The following is a 24,135-nucleotide window of genomic DNA, read 5'->3' as shown; positions in this document are numbered from 1 at the left end:
GCGAAAGCTCGCCTGGCAGCGGAGCGCCAGCTCCATGCCAAGATCCAACTAACATAGTTTTAACTGCAGCACCTTTAATCTACTACTAGTTCACTGCCTCCATACATGGTCCCCTTATCAAACGAGCTGTGTCAGGCAGAATTTTGGGTTGTTTTCATGGCTTCCATGTTAACTTTGTCGCCACCCTGCTGTGTAATCCACAAAATATACTGGCAAACTTTTATCATGTACCAATATTATTTGAGCGCTTCTTGCTCACCTCCTTTGGTTCCTCTCTGCCACCCATTGGTTTGAAGCCTGAGTCCATTTAGGGTATGTCGCCATGCCACTCTCTAGCCTGCTGCTGCTGCCGCTGCCTCTGCATGCCGTCCCCTATAGTGTCAGGGTCAATTATTAGATGTTTTAGATGCTATCTAGCTTCATTCTGTCACTCTGTCATGGCCATGCTGTTGCCCATAATTTTGGCATAATGGTGCGATTAAGCAGCCTCAGAGGCATCCATGCATGCTGCCCCTGCTGTTTCCTGTCCATTTCCGTGGTGTTTCCATCCTTTTCTGAGGTTCCCAGGTGTTTGGCCAAGCTTCCCTGTGCAGAGCCTTGGTCCCCTTGAAAAATGCTCGAGTCTCCCATTGACTTCAATGGGGCTCGTTATTCGAGACGAGCACTCGAGCATCGGGAAAAGTTCGTCTCGAATAACGAGTACCCGAGCATTTTAGTGCTCGCTCATCTCTAGTCTCAAATCTAAGTTCTAAACTAATTATTGATTAAAATGTTTTAACCAACTTCAAGCGCTTTTACATATTTTTTCATTACACCAAGGCATCCAAATTGATGGCAACCAAGACCAATTATAGTTTCGCAATGACATACCTTTACTTTAGAAATGAACAATACATTAAGCAATATTACATTTTAATTTATTTTCTAGCTATAGTGTACTTGAAATGTTATACAAAGTACAAATACTACCTTTCTTTCATTCCATGGTATACTTTTTCTTATGTTTTGTGGTATAACAACTTACCAACTTACCAGGAAGCAAGAAGGTTAAGCCCTCCAAGACACAGTCATATTACCAGGCTATCCATTTATAAAGAGAGCCACACTTTTCACACTGAAATGCAGAACATTTCATTATGACTTTCAGAAGTAATACTCGGGGAAAGGCTTGTTATATCTATGGCTATTCTCACAGATACAGAGCCAGGGCAGAGAAATATGGTACCCTAGGTAAACAAAAATAATTTGCATCCCCTTTTCAAGCCATAAATCAATTCAGAATGTTAGTCAGCTACTGACAACTACTGAAAGAATTTGTGAAAGGTTTGTACCTAGAACAGGTACTGTGATGTCTTAGCCATCCAGCCAAATCAGTATTGAATATTGATGTAGCCAGGTTTAACATTACACATTAAACCAGTGAAATTGACAGTTGCAGTCATTCTTTAACCCATTAAGGTCCTTAAGGGATTAAAAAATGACTGCAACTGTCAATTTCACTGGTCTGGAAGCCCTAAACTGGCTTGGTCCTAAGCTACTTTAGGGCTTCCAGACCAAGTGTTGTTATATGTGGTTATAACCTTCAAATGCTTTACCACATCCAGGTAATTTTAAGACGGTTTTCTCGTCACACATTCAAATGTGTACTTAATACTCAAGTACTTCAAATAAGTGGAAATAATTGGATGATATCTTTTGCGTTTGATTATGAAAAAAATAGAAATTTGTCAAAAATTTGGAAAAATTCTCAATTTTCAAAGTTATAATTTTTTTTTTTTAAGTAGATAGTCATAGCACCCAAATAACTTAGAAATAACATTTACCAAATGTCCACTTTATGTTGGCATGCCTTTTTGCACATCCTCTCGTTTTCCTGGGTTGTTATGGGGCTTAGAATTGTAGGTGTATTTTTTCACATTTTTATGAAAACCTATACCAAAACCTATATTTACAGGAATCTAGTCAGCTTTCAAGTTACTTTGAGAGACCTAATAATAGTAAAACCATATAAATTACCCCATTATGGAAACTGCACCCCTCAATGCAGGCGATACCAACTTTCAGAAGTTTGTTAACCCTTTAGGTATTTTACAGGTATAAAAACAATGTGGACGTGAAATTTACAATTTGTAACGTTTTTTGAGAATACATAAATTTTAGGCCGAAATTAAAAATTTACAATTGATTAAAATAACAAAAAGTCCACAAAGTTTAATACAGACGGTCCCCTACTTAAGAACACTCGACTTACATATGACCCCTAGTTACAAACGGACCTCTGGATATTGGTAATTTACTGTACTAGAGTCCTAGGTTACAATAAACAGCTATAACAGTTATCACATGTGTCTGTAATGAAGCTTTAGTGCTAATATTGATTCTTATGACAAACCAACATTTTTAAAATCCAATTGTCACAGAGACCAAAAAAGTTCTGGCTGGGATTACAATGATAAAATATACAGTTCCGGCTTACATACAAAATCAACTTAAGAACAAACCTACAGACCCTATCTTGTATGTAACCCGGGGACTGCCTGTACCCAATTTCTCCTGAGCACACTGATACCATATGTCTTGGTAAACTGCTGTACAGGCACATGGCCGTGCATAGATGGGAAGGAGGCACCATTCAGAGTAGAGTGGCATTGTCACAGGCCATAAAATGTTTCTTTTATTGTAACATGGACATATGGGGGCTTATTATTTCCGGGATGAGATCCACTTTTGAGTTGAATCATTTAGGGGGGTTCAGTAGCTAATTGATTAGATTTTATTAATTCTTTCTTGCTGAGAATTAGAAAATCGTTCATTCTGGGTTAGGGTTTTTAGTTATTTCTTTGTAGGCCGTTCACTGTACAATAAAAATAATATGTTATCTTTATTAAATGGGTCACCACAATTACGGAGATACCCCAATATAGAACTCATTTGTTAAGAAATTTGCTTGGTTTTGCATCACCATGTTCTAAAAGGCATAACATTTTTAGTTTCTATATATGGAGCTGTATTAGGGCTTATTTTTTGCGGGACAAGCTCTACTTTTTATTGGTATCATGGCGGTATCCATTTTGACTTTACAATTTTGGAAAGACATGTTTTTGAATACTACTTGATATGATGTTTTTGTACATGACACCAATGAAGCTGACAGGAAAACAACTGTTTAAACATTTAGAGTGGAGACACTATATGCACATCATATTACTTTCTGGAGCATAATCATCTGACTCACATGTGTGCATGTAAGAACATCCAAAATACTTATGTGCACTGATATTCATCATTGCTGACACATGAGCACATCATATTAACTCATCCTCTTATTAACATAGGCAAAATTATTCATTTAAGTGTTTCGAGGAGTTTACCCTTACAGCAAAACTCTAGGCTATTTAATTATTTGGGCAGATTTATCAAGTGTCTGAAAGTAAGAATATTTCGAGTTGCCCATGGCAACTAATTACAGCTCAGATTTCATTTTGCCAGTGCTCATGAATATTTTAAAGGGGAGCTGTGATTGGTTGCCATGGACAACTGGAAATATTCTGACTTTCAGACACTTGATAAATCTGCCCCATTATCTGATATGACTTGTATTTTCATTTTTATTATTTCATAGTAAACAAAATGGTTGAGACACAAACTATTCCAATATTCTTACTCTTTAAGCGAGAAATTGAAGATCATTTTTTTGCTGTTGTTTTTTCCATTCCTGTATGTATTTGCTATACACTGGACATACAATGCTGCATATGATTCTGTACACTGTAGGTCAGGCAGTAAAACTCATAAATTCACAATAGAATAAGAAATGAGTTCTTTAAAAACTTTAAGTGGAAGTTTTGGGATTTTCCCCTTTGGGATCCAGTGTTATGTTGGCAAATTTATCATGTCTGAAAAAGGGCAGTGCAATAATTGTTTGAACAGAGCCTTATACTACAATCTACTGACTCTGCAAGCTTCCATTGATAAAAACATCAGTGTGATTGCTCTCTATAAAGGCAAGAAGTGAAACAGATGCTTTATAGGAGAGAACCTGCATCTGTTTGAATTGTTGCCAGGTGGAGAAATCAGTCTTCAGAAAAATATCAACACATGCATTCTCATAGGAGCTATTAAATGTACTTATGCTATAAAAATGAAAGATAGGAATACACACTTTTATTTCAGTATTTAAGCCTTGGAATCTTAAAGCAGAAAACTTAGCTAACTATCTTGCTCGTTAAACTATGCTACCAGTTGGGAAATTAATATTTGTTTTTTACATGACAAGAATGTATTAGCAGACTGATGAATACTGAAAATGAAATGATATATAATTTATTAGAAAACTAATACTTTATGGGACTTAACATCTGGAGCCAGCAACTTTAATTTTTTTTAGCCTTTTCTACAAAACTATACTTAGAAGACCACTGAGCTCCTTTGTTACTGTCAGGATGAGGTCACTTAAATTAACCCAAGTTTACGTTGTATATGAGTGTCCTTATCAACTAAATGCTACTAGAGTGGTCAACTCATGAACAACACATGGGTGGGGTAGGTGGGTCAGACCTCTGATCTCTCTCAATCACAAAAACAGGGAAATCCTGTGAAATGAAGTTTACAATCTGTTTTGGGACTTCTGGGTATAATTTAGCTCTATACTCATGACAGATGGCAGTCCATATACACACACATTTACTCCACAAATTCATGAGATACCCATTAAAACCAGCCTAAGCATCTTAATGTATCCGTTGGTGCCAGTGTAGGATTAATCTCCCCCAATATTCTAAATACTCACAACCGTCATCTACTGTGTCAAAGAACAATCTGTATAAAAGGCAGCATACATTTTATTGGAAATACATACATACATACAATACTGACATATAATAGTGTGTGTAATCAGAACCTTTGAAGTTTCTAAGCAAGTATAAAATATAAAAACCTAATGTTTGAATCACCCCAATTTCCTTAGAATGGAAATAATGCCAACATAATCATATAATATTAAATATATTCTAATCCCCAAATGCCCAGTCTGAATCATTGGGGCTTATTTACTAAGGGTCGCGCTGCTCACTTTCGTCAGACTGTTTGCCGTTTTCGGGATTTGCGCAGCTTTGCGCTGGGATTGTGTTGTACAGGATCAGATTCTGACGCAGCCGTGCTGGCTTTCATGTGTCTGGAATCGAGGGCGTGCTGAGAGACAATCCGACTGATTCGAACTGAGCATGGGATTTAATATTCAAATTGTGTCGCAAGACAATGCACTTATATGCACCAGAAAGAAGAAGGTGTACTTTGGCAGACCTGAGTGGGGAAGCGACACATGCAGGATATTGGGTGCATGATCTTAGTCGGACAATGCACTTTCCGTGAACTTCTCAGACTGGGTAAGTAAATATGCCCCAATGTCTTTTTGCCTTTTTCCCGCCCACAAAAGCTTGAATAAAATCTGATAAAATTTTTTTAAGTCTGTAAAAATACTGTTTTTAGTGTTTAGGGGTGTGGGCATATGGGGGGGGTCATAGTATAAAAGAGTGGGGACACAAATACTTAGTCCATAGCAGTGCTGGATAGAAGTTTTTATCGTATATTGGAGTGAGGCATAAGGGGGTCAAAGTCGATAAGACTGGGGGTACATGTGGCACAATTCTTTAGGTGCAGGGTGTTATCTACTAGATAAAATCTGATAAATATCATTTAAAGATAGTTTTATTCTTAATAACAATTATAATAATAACTTCTTTATTTACATAGCGACCTACCTGGAGTAGAAATATTTTGAAGCTTGCAAACTTTTACTAGAGAAACTTCGTTAGGTGCAGTGAGGACGCAGGTGCAGGGCAGAATTACCCCACACTGGCCCACTGCACTGGCCACAGCCACGCACCCCTCTTCACACCCCTCCACACTCCCTTGTAGTGCCAATGGCATAAAGGGGATAGTAATTGCAATTGCTGGCAGCTCATTAGCAATTGCAATTATTTCAGGGTTTCTATGCGAGTTTTCTGGCATAGAAGCCCTGATAAACATCCCCCTATGTATTTGCAAATGTAAAGTAACCCCTTACTGGGGATAGGGCCTAACTTGCTGATCAGTGGGGGTCTCAGTGCTAAGACCCCCACAGATCGCAAGAACGAAGGGTCAGACTGACCTAAGAGTAATGGAGCTCCACAAGAGTAATGGAGCAGATGGCCACACATGACCGTTCTGCTCCTTTAATCTCTATGGAGCTGACAGAGATCGGTGAGCGCAGAACCCCTCGTTTTCGCAATCTGCGGGGGTCTCAGCACTGAGACCCCCACTGATCAGCAAGTTAGGCCCTATCCAATGGATAGTGCCTAACTTGTCTTCTTGGGAAAACCCCTTTATTTTCAGAAAAAAAAAATCCCTCCAACAAAAAATGACTATAAGGAGCAACACATAATAGTTGCGGTGCAGTACTCCAATACAAAAGTGATTGTTTTTATCCCAAAATGTGTAACAGGCAACATTTCACCTTCTCGATGAAGGCCCTTTTGTATTGGAGTATTGCCTCTATGGTCTATTTTAGATAAATAAAATCCCCAGGGGACGTCGAAGCTTCCATCATGTACTTTTGAATGGAGCAGAAGCAGAAAATTCAGCAATGATGTTTAGATAAAAATATTGGCAATGATTTGATAAAATATAATTTTCATGAGTACTTGCTAGACATGGGTGCAGAAAATGACCTCTGCTATTTCATAATGTTATTGCTGTAAACTAAGATTTCAAAAATGCTGTTAAAAATGTGTTGTTTAAACTTTGCATTTTTCACTGAAAGGATAATCCTTTAAAAATAGGAAAAATGTTGAATTTCTAACAAGCTGGAAATGTATGGGATCTGTGCTCTGTTGACAGGTCACAGAATGATTAAACTCAGTCAGGGTTATTTTTAATCCAGAGTAAATGTGCGGTTGATGTCTTGATCCTTGTGCATTTTTGTTGTGTTAGATTCTTACAGTTTTTAGAATATTAAAATGAAGAATATAGAAATTATAATTGGCCATCTTTTCGCATAATTTATTTGTTGACTGTACCCATCCTTCTCCCTTTCCTGTGTGGGATACCAATCTGTAGCCGTGTCTCATAAAAGTGCAAGTGGTGGACTGGCCTCTCAGATGACTTATAGTTTATACTAACACTCTATACTAACATCTCAAATGCTCATGGAAGTGCTGCAGGCTCCTTATTGTTTACATTTTGCTGTCTATATGCCTGCAGTTTATATTGTAGTGGTGGTGATAGGACAAAACTGTAATAGAATACCCCATTCTTACCACATGCAGTAGTAAGCAGGTAAAGAGACAAAGTAATGAAGTGGCTACAGTACTCACAACATTGATCCCCAGCTTTGGTGTTTTGTTTTGAACCCCTCTGACCTGATAAAGTTTATAAACATACTGATATACACTATGGAATTCAAAAAGGTACCAAAACTTTAAAGGGGTATTCCCATGAAGACAAGTTTCTTAAATATACTCAAATATAACAAAATAACACATTCTCTAATTCACTGTTATTAACAAAAATACACCATTTCAACGATATAATTCCAACCTGTCTCTATCAGTCCTGGTGTACAGTTTCCCCGGAACCTGACCGTGTATCTTATGACTGTAGAGTCGGAAGCCATCTTGCCTGACGCTTTGGAGCTGAGCTCTTCTCTGTAGCGGCCTCCCCCCCCCCCCCCCCCCCGCATTCCAGGACAAGCTCACACTGCTTCACATTGACTTCCTGCCGGCAAACAACAGCAGCAGGGAGAGGAGAGCTACAAGCTACGGGCAGATAACTTCTTGATCTGGGGAGAGGGAGGGAGGCACATAAAATCTAATAGCATGAGAGCACAGATGTAGCAGAGCTGAATATGTCATTGTGTTTAATTACCATGTCATGCATCTAATCATCTCATCTCTGATCTCTCATCTTCCTTTCTATATGTTAGATATACTGACCATTACTTTTTTTTTTTTTAACTTTATTTTTTAGTCAAGTTTTATAGTACAAAAAATAAAATCACATAATAAACAATTTTCATTTTGTTTTTCCCCTCCAGAACCATTATACTCCTATGAAACAACATTCTATTACAAACAAAATCATCCCTGCCCCCCGTCCCACCCACCCCTGGCGGTTGGCGACTGGCCCCAGCACGCGAGACCCACAAAAACCATCCAATAATCACTAGACAGAATAGAGAAAGGCTTAACCGGAAGCTGTTACATACTCAAAGCTGTTGTTCATGGGCGGTTGAGCCAACTATCCCTAGAATTTTCTCTGTATACCCCTGTTTCAAAATCCTCCCGTCTTTCCGCCAAGAATAACATGTCCATTCTTTCTTCCCACCTCTTAACCGGTGAATACACGGCGGGCGGTCGCGTCGCGCTGCATGGAGAGGGCTCACGGGCTGAGCCCTCTCCATAGCCGGTAAGTCTTTGCTGCATATTGCTAGCACCGATCGCGGGTGTTTTCACAGCGTGGGCTGCCGGCAAAGCTGCCGGCAGCCTCAAACAGATAGCGGCGCGTGGGCGCCACCATCTTACCTGGGATCGCCGTTCCCTGTGAGGTCATCGGGGGGCGGCGATCTGTCTCCATGGTAGCCTCGGGTCTTCCGAAGACCCAAGGCTATTTTGTTTTAACCCCTTCATTACAATGTGCTGATAGCACATTGTAATGAATGAGGAAGAAAATCCCCATATACTGCCATACTGTAGTATAGCAGTATATGATAGGATCGATCAGACAACCTAGGGTTAAAGTACCCTAGGGAGTCTGAAAAATAATATAAATAAAAATAAAAAAAAGTTAAAAAAAAAAATTATAATAAAAAAACCTAAAATTTCAAATCACCCCCCTTTCCCTAGAACTGACATAAATATAAATAAACAGTAAAAATCATAAACACATCAGGTATCGACGCGTCCCAAAATGCCCGATCTATCAAAATATGATAACGGTATTTTAATGCGTTTAACCCCGTAACGGAAAATAGCGCCCAAAGTCGAAAATGGCACTTTTTTGCCATTTTGAAAAATCTAAAAAAATCTATAAAAAGTGATCAAAAGGTCGTACAGTCCTAAAAATGACATCATTGAACATATTACCAAATTTCGCAAAAAATAACACCACTCACAGCTCTGTACACCATAGTATAAAAAAGTTATTAGCGCCAGAAGTTGGCAAAATCAAAAAAATTATTTTTGACCAGGAGGTTTTAATTTTTGTAAATGTATGAAAACATTATAAAACCTATACAAATTTGGTATCCCCTTAATCGTACCGACCCAAAGAATAAAGTAGACATTTCATTTGGGGCGCTCAATGAAAGACGTAATATCCAAGCCCACAAGAAAATGGCGCAAATGCGTTTTTTCACCATTTTCATTGCATTTGGAATATTTAATACCATCATTATGAAGTGCAATTTGTTACGCAGAAAACAAGCCGTCACACAGCTCTTTAAGTGTAAAAAAAAAAAGTTATAGATTTTTGAAGGTGGGGAGTGAAAAATGGATATGAAAAAACAGGAAAGGGTCCGGTCCTTAACCGGTTAATCATTGGCGACTCCGCATCCTTCCAATGGCTCAGAATTACCAATCTTGCCATAAATAAACCTTTTTTTACACTCAAGATGCACCTTGGAGAGCCAGTGATACCTTTCTTCGTGCCCAAGATGCAAACCTGCATATTTGAGGAGATATTTGAGTTGAATATTACTTGTAATTTATCAAGGACCTCTGTCCAATAGCGATGCAGTTTTGGACATCTCCATAACATATGCACAAGATTGGCATCTAACAGGTTGTACCTTGGGCATTTTTTCTTCACTCTTTTTCCACACATAATTCAATCTTTTCGGCGTCATGTGTACCCTATGTATTATGAAAATCTGAGAGATTACATGGGACATATTCTTAATCGTATTTCTCATCATCTGCAGAGAGTCTACCCATACTTCTTTTTTAAAATGTAATTTACCATTTCTTTATCACTATCAATAATATTTTGCCATTGTGCTGCTAAAAATAACTCAGAAAATCATGTAGAGCTAATCCACCTTTCTCAATTGGTACGTGCAATTTCCTCAAACTAATACGTGCATTTTTCCCATTCCATACAAATTGCCTTAGGAGAGAGTCAAGAGTTGAGAAAACCTTCCTGGGAATCATCATTGGGCTGTTTTGGAATATAAACAAAATCTGGGGCAGCAATACCATTTTGAAAATAACAACTCTTGCTGCCATGGGGAGATTCATTCTTCTCCACCCAGCAACTTTCTGTCTGATCTAGGGGCATTACATTCAGCTCGATATAATCCCTTGGCCTGTTGCTAATTATAATCCCCAAATAACGCATCCTTTCTACCACTGGGAGATTTTCAATAGAAGTCAGTGTCGATGAGAGAGGATCCAAAGGCAGGCAAGCAGATTTGTTCCAATTTATTTTGATGCCAGATAATCGGCCAAATTTATCTATCAAATCCATCACCACCCTTATCCCCTTCTCTGAATTATCCAGAAACAAAAGCACGTCGTCGGCATACAGTTGTATTCTTACTTCTCTACAGCCCCATACCAGCCCCCTTATGTTAACCTCCGATCCAATACTACATGCCAGGGGTTCCCTGTACAACTGGGAGGCCTTTTCATTTATACTTATTCTGGCCAAGGCCCCCCCATATAGAAGTTTCACCCAGTTGACAAAACTGCAGGCCGAAGCCCATTCTCTTCAATACAAGAGCGGCATCCCGTCGCCTCACTCGGGCACTGCATGCACCACCATGCTCGTAAGATGTTATCCCTGACCGATCTTCCCGGCATGAATCCCGACTGGTCGCCATGAACTACTAGGCGCACCACCCTCTGCAGCCTTGTTGCAAGTATTTTAGCTAACAACTTGTAGTCGGAGTTCAGCAGGGAAATCGTCCGGTATGCATCAAGATCTGTGGTGCATTTCCCCTCCTTAAGGATCAAAACAATGATTGCTTCCCTCATAGATTCGGGCAATAGGCCCACTGACACTGAATGATTAAAAACCTTCAGTAAAAAGGGGACCATTACTTCCGCGTATTGAAGAAGTACCTTTGGCGGAATCCCATCTGTGCCCACAGCCTTCCCACTGGGAAGGCTGTTCAGAGCTTCGATCATATCTTCCAAATGCAATGGGCGTTCCAAGGCGTCCCTCTCCTCTGTTGGCAGCCTAGGCACGAGGACCTCGGCCAAGATCTTATTTATTTCCTTTTCCTCCACCTTCAGTTCGGAGGAGTACAGCTTCTCAAAATACAACCGGAACTCTTCTTTGATCCCTTCCTGAGGTGTCACCTGTATTCCATCTTTCCATCTTTGCTCCAATGGAGTTCTTTTTATTCTGGCTTTTTAGCAAATCTGCCAAGATTTTCATAGATATGTAATGTCCCCGAATAGCCTGTTGACTCTGCCTTTTAACATCCCAAGAAGTTTTCTCAAGACAATATCTCCTAAGGCATTCCTGTGCTTCTAGCCACAAACTCTTGTTCTCCTCGGTAGGGTTGTGCAGGAGCTTATCCTCCAACTCTGTACCTTATCCTTAGCTTGTACTATTGTGGAACGTACGTGGCCTCGGAGATAGATTAAAGAGAAAGGCTGTCTTTGATTTATGTTGTTCATTTCAGCCAGATGTGATCTGTCTACAGGAAACTCACCTTGTGGAGGAGAATTGCAATAGGATGTATAAGCCATGGTTTAGTCACTACTTTCACTCCACTTTTTCATCATATGGATGAGGGGTGAGCATCATGACAAGTAAAAAGGCCCAATTTGAAGAGCATAAGGTTAAGATAGACCCGTTAGGCAGATATGTCATTTTACATGCCTCTTTATATAGTGTTAGAATGGTGTTGGTGGGTACTTACCTTCCCCCAGTGGCTCCATTGGAAGTGTTGGTAGACATTGTAAATCAGCTGGGGAAGTATGAGGGGGTACCTACCTACTTGGTAGGGGACTTCAACCATGTTATGAATGCGGGCTTGGACAGATGCAAAGTTAACCAACAGGGTAGAACATGGGTCAAAAAAGCTAACACAATATTTGGTAGACTGGTTGCTGAATTAGGCTACAGAGATATTTGGAGGGAGAGGCATCCTGAAAAGAGAGCCTATACTTGTTATTCAAAGACATGTGCTTCTCTTTCCAGGATTGATATAGTTTTGGTGAATGAATTTGGATATGAACTGGTGAAGGAGGTGGCAATAGGCGAAAGGGGTCTTTCCGACCACTCCCCAGTCTGGTTTACACTAGGAAAACAGAAAGAAACAGGTATTACATACTATAAGGTGAAGCCTTTCTGGTTTAACCTTGTAAAAGATAGTAAAGATTTAAGTGAAGAAATTGTCTCCTTCCCTGGCAGGAACTCGGAGGGGCAGGATGTTAGGATAGTATGGGATGCAATGAAGACATACTTGAGGGGGCTTATTCACGATCAGGTTTTGTTTTATAAAAAAAGGAAGGGGCTGCCCTCCTACACTGACCATTACTGACTGATAGGAGCTAAAGCAGCAATAAAACTGAGTAAAATTGCAAAGCAAGGGGTTAAAAATTATCTTTATTGTGTAAACATCACTAGGAGATTGAAATTGAGCATTTTCTTTCATGGACAAACCCTGTTAAGAATATACATGTTAGTGTTTTGAGGTAAATCACAGAACTTTAAAAAAGGTGACAATTTATTGCAGCCTGGACACTTAGCTTATGTGTAGAGTGATTGTAATTTATATGTAGGGTGTCTCTGTTGTAAGCATAGATCTGACCTGGGTGGGTAGGGTGGCGAGAGAGGAAGGATTCAAAGATTTTTGGCAGCTATAACCCCTTAATAGGAAGCAGAAAAGTTAAATTATCCAGATTTACCTTAGCAGCTGTATGATATAAAAGTTAAACTGAAATGATAAAACATGCAGTTCTTTGGATCTAAAAACTAAAAGCTCTTTATCAGTCAAGCGGAAGTGGAGCTAGTGGAGTTACCCTGATGCATTATCAAAATATGTTTCATATTCTCAAATATTGTATCACAATAAAATGCTTACATTCAAATAATTGTGGTAATGGGAGGAAAATATAGCATCTTTAGATTGTGCTTTACTCTTCAACCAGTTACATAATGGTCTTTTCTGCATTGTCATCACATGGAAACACAATGATTTTATTCTTCCACTATAAACATGTTATTGACCCAATAGTTGAGCCAAGAAATATGGCCATTGCAGGAGCTGTGAATGTGCACATCTTGGTAGTATCAGTATTCCTGTTGGTCTATGGCAGTAAGGATTATTTCCTGCATCACTGGGGGTCCTTGGCAGTTTAGGGTTTATTGTCGGCATCCATAATGATCTACATAGAGAGAGATTTATACACAATGTGCTGTACACATTAAATCCATGTTAATATGAATGGTAGTTTATGGCAGTGAAGGGTCACTAGTAGGATCCTTGAAGATATAAGTAACCCTATTGGTTGAAAGCAGCAAGAAACAGGGGTGGGACACTTATGGCCACTTAAAGTTGAAAATAGAAGGTCACACTAAGTACACTATATAAAAAGACACACTTGCGACACACTCAATGTCTAGGGCCGGCATCTCCGGTTTATAAACAAACTGTCTGCGCATGCCTGAAGGTTGCGTAGCAACACCTAAACAGAAGGTGTACGTGGGGCAGGAGGGTCCCAAATGTGATACTCTTACTTATACTGCGAAGAGAGGGCCATATTTACCAACCAACCGGGTGTGTCGCTCGCATGTAGTAGCATGACACCATTCTCAGTCTGAGTCTCACCTCTCGGGACAACAGCGCATGTGGTGTATCGGCGGCCATCTTGGAAGAGGGAAAGAGTGACCAGGGACCCGTCCGTACTGCATGATAGCCGTCCGTTGATATTACGATAATCACCATTTTCATCTGTATCTATTGTATATATTTATGAATTTATTTCACATTGTTAACGTCACTGATGATGTCACATCCTGCAGGGGATTTAAACCCGCCATGTAACAATGTAACAATTTCACTGCTTGAAAATGGCTACATTGACTTAGCTGAAACGTTGCCTTGGAAAAAAGGAAAAATGTGTATTTCAGGTGTGCATTCAAATAAATCCACAGTTATGTCACTAATTTACTCAAATGTTGTCAATAAACATTTCAGAAGCTTCCAAAGACATTATATCATCGAAGGGCTGTCCCAAATTTTTTAAAGGCATAGTAATCTTAGTGTTTATACATTTTTTCCTTTGCAGAAAGTCATAAAAAGGTACTAAAATTCTCTCTCTCTCATAGGGACCAGAGTGAATAAGCTAGCAACATAGCAACAGCTGCTTTTTTAAATATTTTCCTGTTCTAGGACAACTATTTCTAGGCAGGAGATTTAGGAACTATAATCAGAACAACTTTGGGCACTTTATTTTCAGAATGTATAGAATTTTCGATCTTCATAGGCCATAGTAATAAAAGTTGGTTAATATTTTGATGTATCTTATGTATTTAGGTTTATCTGAAAAGCATGGTATTAAAAAAGGATTTTAGTAGTTCTTCAGAAAGAAGACGTCCAAATCTAAATTTTACAAACATACAGTATACCAAAGGAAAAGAACACTAGTTTGGTATAAAACTGTTGCAGGGAAGCCTATAAAAAATGTACAACTTCCTTAGAATAAAGATATATGTTTTTATGCATTAAAGGTAAAAATGTAGTAAACTATAGTTGCATAAAAGATGGGAAAATTGATTTTACAGAATTTTCTACATAAATTATGTGTATGCCAGAAAGTGTGTAACATAGACAAGAGGATTTGTATTTCTGAACAATGGAGCCCTGTGATCCGCTGTGTGTATCACGATTTTTTGTAAATTACTTTTTGTGTCTTTAGAAAACCTTTAAAAGACTATTCCTTATGCTAAACTATGCTCCATTTAGCTAATCTGCTCCATTGTCAATTTGCCATAGAAATTATAGAGCTCTTGTTGTTCTACAAAAGATCTCTGTGCAAATATGTCCATAAATCACAAAGCACACAAGTACCAGGCAAAGTGTTTCATGGCTCTAAAGATCATCACAATCACAATCCTTTGAGACACTAGGGACATGAAACAAATCATATTGAGCCGTTCTGTCATTGTCCTAGAGTAGTGATTAGTAGCTGACAAGTCATGCTCATCTTTCGTTCCCACAGTCAACATTGCTGACCACAGGCATGGGTAACTTAGCAGCAGAAAAAGCACCGTTGATTTTTTTCCTTTTACATTTGTAGGTTTTGTTGTCGTTTTTGATGGACTGTTATTAGCTTCTTGCTAGAGCACTTCAGGTCAAGTGTAGGCATGTGCTACTCCTTACAAACTCATCACAATCAACGTCATTATCTAGATAAGTTGCTAGTACCAAAGCTGGTAGACATGCCTTACAGAAGACTCTATGAGCTGAAGTGGAGCCACAATAATTCTTCAGATGAATGGATAACACTGCCTGATCTTTTGTTGCCCTTTAGCAGCTAAGAATAATTGGCACAAAGACACCTGCCCTTCAAAACTTCTGAAAAGACGTAGCATTGGCTGCAGCTAGGGGAACAGTCAAACGCGTCTCTGGGGAAAGAAAAGTGTTTTCTAAGCTAAGCATCTTCTGATGGGAACATTTCTCTGCTGAATGAGAGCTCTTCTTAGAAGGCATACTGGTATTTGGTTTTATTTGGTGCTAATGGTTTAGTGGCTGTATACTGAGAGAATTACAGTCTGAGTCAGACTGTAGACTATTTGACTTAAAAAAATGCTAAAGTAAAATCTTTCACGGAATAGAAACTTAATTTGCTAATCCCTTACCACTCAGTCACAACAGAGTTGCATGCTATTTCTTGCTGGAGAATATCTATTATTATGACCAGCCAAGTTCTGTGCCCCTCAATCACAATTTAAACAGAATTCATATGGAACTGAACCTTGAACCGATTAAATGAATAGTAGGTATAAAAACTGCTTGTGGGTATTTTTAACAAAGCAGTTTTGTGCTCGTCAATACTGATCCACAGCATATTTTTTAATAGTTTTAGTTATCATCTATTTACAGGATAACAATCATAGAATATATTTGAGGAACTGTGCATTGTCGATATAACATTAGTGGACCCCAAAACGATATTTTTCACAGGTGCCCCATTATCAAATCCACCTCTCTTAATGACCTATATTGAAGCTAGAATGCCAATCTACAATAAGCAGTAAATAGGAATAGTGCTCAAATATACATAAAACAACTAAAAGTAAGTATGTTTAGTGCAATATACAATAACGTCAAGAACAGAGCTGTATTTCCAACTCACAAATCTTCCATAGGGTTATATTATAACAGAATGTAAATTTAACCTACTTGTAAATCTGTGCTTCTTAGTTCCTGCATTGTCCATATCTTTTTGCTTTGTTTCCCCTTTCTATTGAAAATTTAAGTTTTAAAAATATGTAAAAGAGGCAGAAGTGCCTTGAGTGGAGTCACCATAACCACATGGGGCTCTGACTTTATCTCACCCACAGCACTTTTTACATGCCTGCTTCCTTCTAAGCCCATCAGAATATGACACAAATGTGTTTTTTTGCCCATCCTACCACACTAGGAATTTTTTACACCTTTCCAGTACATGGCACAGAATATTGAATGGTGGCACTAGAAAGTAGAATTTGTCTAGCTGATAGAAAGCCACAGTATAGCTTTATAAAAGAAAACTTCAAAAAGATACAGCTTGTGGATGGAGCAGAGTGGAAAACAGAAATTAATAAAAAAAATGTGATATAAAATATACATGCATTGGCTCTACGTTCACTCAATAGTTTAAATGTATGCATAGTATCATTGTAAAATAGCTTGCTATATATAAAATGCTGAAGGTTTATACAATAAGAAAATAATTATAATTGTTTAGTATAGAATACAGGAAGCTGAATACTTGGTATGTTCCCTCATGCCAGTTGGAGAATATATTTTAGAGCCAAAATAAACTTAAAGTCAATTGTGCATTGTGACTTATGATTCAGATGACAGCCTGAGTAGTCTATTCGTGAGCACATTAACTTTATTATAAATTTCATAAACCATGCTGTGTGGCACTTCTGTGTTTGCATGTGGAGTTACTGCAAGTTAGCTTAAGCCCCCACAACTGTAAAGGACCAGAAAATATATAGCTAATGGCTCCAAATAAGTGGAACACCGGAGTGGTACAGGTAATGTGTTATCTTTGGCTACTCATAAAGCCCTAATAATCTGTAAAAATGGATTTTGTTTCACTGGACACACATGATGTTTAAGGCTACAATGCCAGAAGGAGCTTTCAGCTGTGTGGTATAGTTGGTAGCCTCACCAATACCTTCATGGCAGTGATTTGAAAGCATATATTTTAAAATGCCATATGTCCTGTATGAAAATCCTTACTTGGCTTGTGCACTAAATAAAATTCAGCATTTTTTGGCTTAGATAACTTTAAAGAGCACATTTCTTCAATAAAATAAAATTCAGTGCAGGTGAGTACCTGGGAAAACTGAACCATCAAGACCCACATTTTTATTGGAATCCAGATTTGGGTGGACACATTTGTTAAGTACCTCTATAAAGTTTGAAATGTGATGAGCATACTAGTGGCCAATGTGTTTTGACTTTAAGGCTTAATTTTTTTTTCACTTCTAAGTAGGCAATGTTTCTATATTCACAGGGGTGCACCCACAATGAGGGGAGTTGAGACTCTTGCCTCAGGCGGTGCCCCCTGCTGGAGAAGTAGGATTGGGATCAGATGCACTGATGCACCAGTGCCCAGACCGCCAATCTGCCCGAACAGGCAGATTCCTGCTCCACGTTAATCCACAGTGTGGGTCATCAGGATACTAACTACAGCAGCTCATTTCTAGAGAGGAGCAGGGTCCAGGATTGCTGCTCTGTGTCGACCCTCTGCAGTGTATGTACTGTACAGTACTGTATGGCAAACATGGTCCCTGCAGCAGCTCAGTGAGGTTCATGCAGAGTGCAGGCTGTCCAGCCTTACTCTCTCTGTTGTGCTGTAAGATCCTTCATAACCCTGCTGTTTGGGTAGGGAATATGGAATGGTTGGTTTTGTGTGGCATTGCGCAAATACAGGAAAGATAGTTGCTGTTATAGGGTCAGCCAGTGTAAAGCCATGATCCAGACCATGTGACCATGTTTAATCATAGATGTGTATTGTCAGCCTAGGTGCAGGAAGAGCAGACAGTATGAGTACTGTGGGGGTACTCTGCTCCATATCATTGAGGGGTTATTGGTGATTCAGATAAATTAGTGAGAATTTGTTGTCACTGTACATAAACTGGTGGGGGCTGTATATCGATTTTAAAAGGGGCTACATATAATTCATTGTGGTGCCATTTGATGTGAGACCTCTACACTGTACTACTGGACAACCTGTTCCCTTGGAGTAATCGCTGATGGGTGTTTATTTGGGGGTGAAGGCAGCAGATAAGGCCTCTGTATATTCATAAGAAAATTAGGGCACTGTATGTCACTCTATTTCCATCAGCTATATGACCGTTTTTGTGAGTGCCATAGAACACTACTAATCTGAATTTTTTATGCCATCTTACCCTAAAAATCACTATTTTCAAACACACTTTTTTTATTTGTCTAACCTCTTCAAAGGAATCCTGTGATGAGAATTTAGGCCTATAAACCACCACCAATCAGATTGTTTCCCAGGCCTGTGATCGAAGTTCACAATGAAGTTCCACATTATGAAAACAATTAAGGAAATGTTAACAGAATTATTTCCAAAATGCTATTTATTGGAAAACAGGAAATGTATATTTTGAAATAATTATAGAATCCCCTACAAAATACAGGTTTTATTTGGGAGATAGTAGACTCACTTTAACACTGTCTAGGCTATTAGGCTATTTAAATAAGTAAGCTGTCTAATATTTAAAATGGTGTTAAATTAGGACTTACTTTTGTGTAGAAGACATATAAAGGACACTAATGAGGTCAGGAGTGTGTATGTCTTGTCAAATAAAGACATTTTTCAGACAAAAACGATTTGTGCCACAGGGTTAGAAAACGACAAAAACGCTTAAAAATTGTCTGTAGTAAAGTAAAGATTCTGGAATTCACAAACACAAGGAACTAGTTATTAACTTTGATTTATGATATCATTCATTTTGGTATTTGATTGTTATATGATTTTATTGAAGTAAAGCTAAATTATACAAATCTTGTTATTCCTCTTTTATTTATCTCAGCTAAATGCTTCCATGGTTCCCAGAATTTACATTTCCTTATTTGCAAATTTATATGAAACTCTGTATTTACCTTCAAAGCTAAAAAAGAAAAAACCTGGCTCCAACTATCCAGCAATGCGTAAGTGATGTTTGGATTTTGTTGTCATTAAGAAAATCTCTCACATACGTAACTGTGGAAGTATATTTTTACTGTAGTACTTTTATGTTTAAAAGCGGTATTACATATATTTCCTTTACCTGCGGTTTAGGGTTACAGCTTGCAACTATCTGAATTCATCATATATTGAAATATAAATGCTATTTTGCTAAGTGATAATTGACAAGTCATAAGCAGTCAAAATATTTGGCTGGTTTTTACTGAAGAAAAGGTCAGTATTTACCCTGTAATTAGAGTTTCATGTTCACAGCTTAATAACACACCAGAACATATTGCATCTTCAGCAATAAAACAAAATACAATTAACCTCAAAACTGAAAGTCCATAACTCCTTCTAGAGTTGCATCCAATAGAAATATTTCTGGCAATGGAATAGAAGGAAATTGGTAAAAATTTGAGCCTTTTCAGGAGATTAAAGCAGAAGTGTCAAGAAAAGGATCAATGGGATAGGAGTTACAAAATGCAGAACTAGAGAAAAGTTTCCAATCAAATATTAATCCTTAATAATCATCCTTAGAGTAGGCTTGATATATGTTTGAAAACACATTTCAAGTCATACAGCAATAGCTAATAAATGTATCTTTCCACACTATACCACTCATACTATACTGTGTGTTATACCTGGAGCAACATGCAATACATTATATATCAGGTATGATGTTAATAATACAAGTTAAAATATAAACTTAACTCAATGTACAACCCCGTTCTCCAAGTGACACCAATAGGTACACACCAAAGAATCCACTTGGGGCCCAATCCCCTCCAAACTAATAACATTTGGGACTATTAATGTTGAATTCAACATAACTAATGTTATTTTTCTTTGAAACCATACAATTTCTCATGAAAGACATTTACAAAATACCAAAATCCAGAGGTCCGTTTGTAACTAGGGGTCGTATGTAAGTCGAGTGTTCTTAAGTAGGGGACCGCCTGTATAACATTCCATAATTTTCCTAAATTCTGATTATAAATTTTTCAGCACATACTGCTATTAACTAATTGTAACAATGTATTATATATTTTTGGAGAAGACTCCAACTCCGCCAAATGGTCTTTAACTCCACGACTCTGACTCCACTACCCTGCTTCTGATCTGATTATGCATCCTTTTATTATAATGTTTTTTAAGAAGAACATTGAATGGTAAGTAAGTGTTAATCAGCCAAAATGCCATAATAGTAAATGTACCCAAAGACCCTTAGGAAATGGGCATTGTTAATTCTTCTTTCTAACATGCCTTAGTGATCAAACATATAACTACTTGATATGGTCATTGCACATTTCAGCTTAATGTAACATAAAACATACAAATAAGCCTACGATTTGTGTTCTGCCAAGGCAAGCATCTTCAGATCTTTAATTTCTTAATATAAAAACTAACAATGGAGTTTTTTTCCCAAGTTTACCAAGTGCGATCAAATATTTGTAGTCATAAATAAAGCATTCAAAGGAAACCTATCTAACCATGTGCACCCAGTTTTCTGGCTTTAAAACCTTGATAAGGTTGTAGTTAAAAAAAAAAGTTTGAAGTTAGCAAGATCTTTGAAGCTTTGTTCTACTACAATCTTATTACATGTCAATCTTCTTATAGGTGTCAAAGACTTCAGTCAACTATGTTACCTGGAGCAATAGCATAATAGTTGTATCTGACAAAAGCATTCAGTGGATAACTTATGAAGATTGTCATGTGTGAAAAATGATTATTTTATCTTTCATATGAACAAAATTATCCCTTGTAAGGCATTTGCTTAAAGAAACAGCAAGTCATTCCATCTATGGACTTAGACAAATAACCTTTTACATCTATCCTTTCATATAGTAGTTTATACATTTATTTTTGATGTTGAAATATTGTCTTAAAAAAGATTTTCTGTACAGAGATCTAGCTAATAAGAACTCTTTATGGCAAAGCTCACAACCAAACTGCCAAACTCCTAACAAAAAAGTACAGGTGGACCATGCAGCAAGTCCATAGACATGTGTCAGGGCCCTATAAAAAAGTAGACCTTAAAGGGGTTTTCCCACAAAGACAATTTAGGCCCTATCAACTGGATAGGGCCTAACATGCTGATCAGTGGGTGTCTCAGTGCTGAGACCCCCGCAGATGAAAATGAGGGGTCTGACCGATTCCTTGCCGCTCCTCAGACTAATGGAGCAGATGGCTTCAGATGAACGTTCTGCTCCATTCCATTAATCTCTATGGTGCTGATGGAATTTGCCGAGCGCCGCTCCATTACTCTCATGGGGCGTCAAGGGGTTAATCGGACCCCTCATTTTCACGGTGTGCGTGGGTCTCAGCACTGAGACCTCCACTGATCAGCAAGTTAGGCCTTATCCAGTTGATAGGGCCTAACTTGTCTTTGTGGGAAAACCCCTTTAAGTGGCACTAAAGAGGCATTTTTCATGTTCTGGAGTCACCAAATTGGCATCTAGAGGGACATTTTCCTCTTTCAGGTGGTTAACTGTTTGTATATAAAATGCTGCATTAGATAAATCTTGAATATAAGATCTGCAGTGATTTCTTTGTTGCACAAAAGTGCACATCCCATGGTACTCTATTTGTTATGCTAGGATAAGATTTTTTGGTGAATCCTTCTTGCAATCAGGCGAAATACATAGATAAATACGGGGCAAATTACTGCTTGGTGACAAACTCCTTTATGTGCATTAAAAGTGGTAAATGAAGTCCAAAAAAGCGCAATAAAACATCATAAACCCTCATCCCCATCAACATAAATCCCAACTATTATTATATATATGCTGTATTATTAAAGTCTCATAATCTGAACACTGAGGTCATAGGTGTGGCCAGTGTATGACTATGATTTAGCAAAGAAAGTGATCTGTATGTAACAGGTATAAACGTACCTAAATTCCAGATGTGGAAAAATTCTTGCTTACAAGTAGAAAGGATAGAGGAGCACAGTATGTAACACAAAAATTAGTTTTTACGATTGAAGAGGATACCGAACATCTGAATTTACTTCCACCTACTTCTTAAGAGGGTTATTGTTATGAACAATAGAAAGATGACTACTATGAGTGAGTAACCATTTAATTATTGGCTTTTTTTTATTTCTTTTATGCAGTAGCCAAGCAAGAAATTTACAATTGTGATAACAGACTTCATATTTACATAGGTCAACAAAGCAAGGAAACTGTATGATAATTTGCTAGTCAAGTAACAGATTTTTTCCAGACAAAAGTTTGGTTCTACAAAACCAAGAGGAGAATTATTATCACATGAATAAGACCTAGTTGCAAAAAGCTGATGTAGCTTTTGTTTCATAATTTGTTACACTGTTGTTTCAAGATTTAGCCTGAACTAAACTTATTAAAATAAATTTCTCAATATTTATTTTTAGGTATATAGTGACCATACACAAGGTGCTGTGTTTCTTCATGAATTTCCTCTCATAAGAAGAGAAAGTCACCAGGATGATTTTTTAGCTGATCTGATGAACACTCACAAGATTGAAGATCCGGTAGGATGATTGTCTATATCAATGTACATTTGTATTTAGATGTTGAAATGCAACAAAACATACGAGAGTCATTTATCTTAGCCTTTTCTTTAAATAATTGCAACTTGTAGCTAATAAACTCCACTCCCAAGAAGGTGTAGAATTTGCAATTGCAAATTAAAAAGTGGCAGAAAAAAGCTTAGGTTTAATTGCCTAATATATCACTTGGTGAGATAAATCAAGCTAATCCAAAACCTGAAAAAAGAGAGACACAAATGGGGTGCATTTTTTAAACATTTGGCTTGCCTTTTTCTTTAATTATTGAGGCTTTTCATGGTGCTTGTGCTCATTTGTGCATTTTCTTGCGCCTAAAACAGGCTCCTTTTAAAGTTCTCAATTGTCTAGTTTCCTGCAGTGTTCCCTGGGTTATCACCTGAATTCAGATCTGAAAGTTGCGACTTTGTTAAAAGTCGCAAATTTTGCGCAAATGTACGGGTGCCCCTTCCCAGGAGAGTTTTTGCGACTTTTGTTTAAAAAGTCGCAAATTCCCTACAGTCCAAACGCCACATATACGAATAAAGAAAAAACGCTAAGATATGAGACTTATGATACATGTACCCCAATGACTCCCAATGTGTTGCTTCCTTTATAAGACTGAATTGATTTATTATATATCTACATATACAGTACTTTAAATATGCATGGTCTTATTGTGGCTTGTGACAGGATATAAATACTTAACCAGCTGCTATTGGTGATATAATGTACAGAGCTGCTATATTCCAAGTTACTACCCTGTGGAGTTGTACAATGTAAAGTTATTCCTGTTATATAATATTTTCTTTGTGGTCATGGACACCAGCTAGGGGTTAGAACTCTGTGGCTAAAACCTTTCATTGTTGTTATGTTTTAAACTTCATGTACCAGATATATTAATGGAGAACTGTGGAATTTCTGTGTCCATAGACAATTCCTTTATCATTTGGCATGCCATTTTTATACATTGCTGAATTGATTCCCTATTAAAACTATGGAGGAACGCCATGAACATTTAAGTCATATATTTAATCTGATGCCAAAAACCTGTCATTTCGTGTACTAGGAACATGATGAATTGCATTGAAAGTTTAAGAAAACATATAACACATTGTTGGCTATATTTGCATTTTTTTGCTATTATGTAACATATAGTGAATAAATATTCTGGGATTGGTTTATGTTGGATGATGTTGG

General features: G+C 37.9%; 1 protein-coding gene across 2 annotated transcripts in view; it reads left to right on the top strand.

The window, feature by feature from the left end:
* The window catches only part of ADAMTSL1 (ADAMTS like 1), a 542,967-nt gene that overhangs the window by 88,268 nt on the left and 430,564 nt on the right, over positions 1-24,135 (top strand). For both annotated transcript variants that reach the window (XM_072154046.1, XM_072154056.1), the window contains exon 2: positions 22,804-22,923. In XM_072154046.1, coding sequence (XP_072010147.1) covers positions 22,804-22,923 — 120 coding nt within the window. The remainder of the gene's footprint in view (positions 1-22,803; positions 22,924-24,135) is intronic.

Source organism: Engystomops pustulosus, chromosome 1, assembly GCF_040894005.1.
Source record: "Engystomops pustulosus chromosome 1, aEngPut4.maternal, whole genome shotgun sequence".
Lineage (NCBI taxonomy): Eukaryota > Metazoa > Chordata > Amphibia > Anura > Leptodactylidae > Engystomops > Engystomops pustulosus.
Note: the sequence above shows the minus strand (reverse complement) of the source record. Positions and strands in the feature narration are given on the sequence as shown.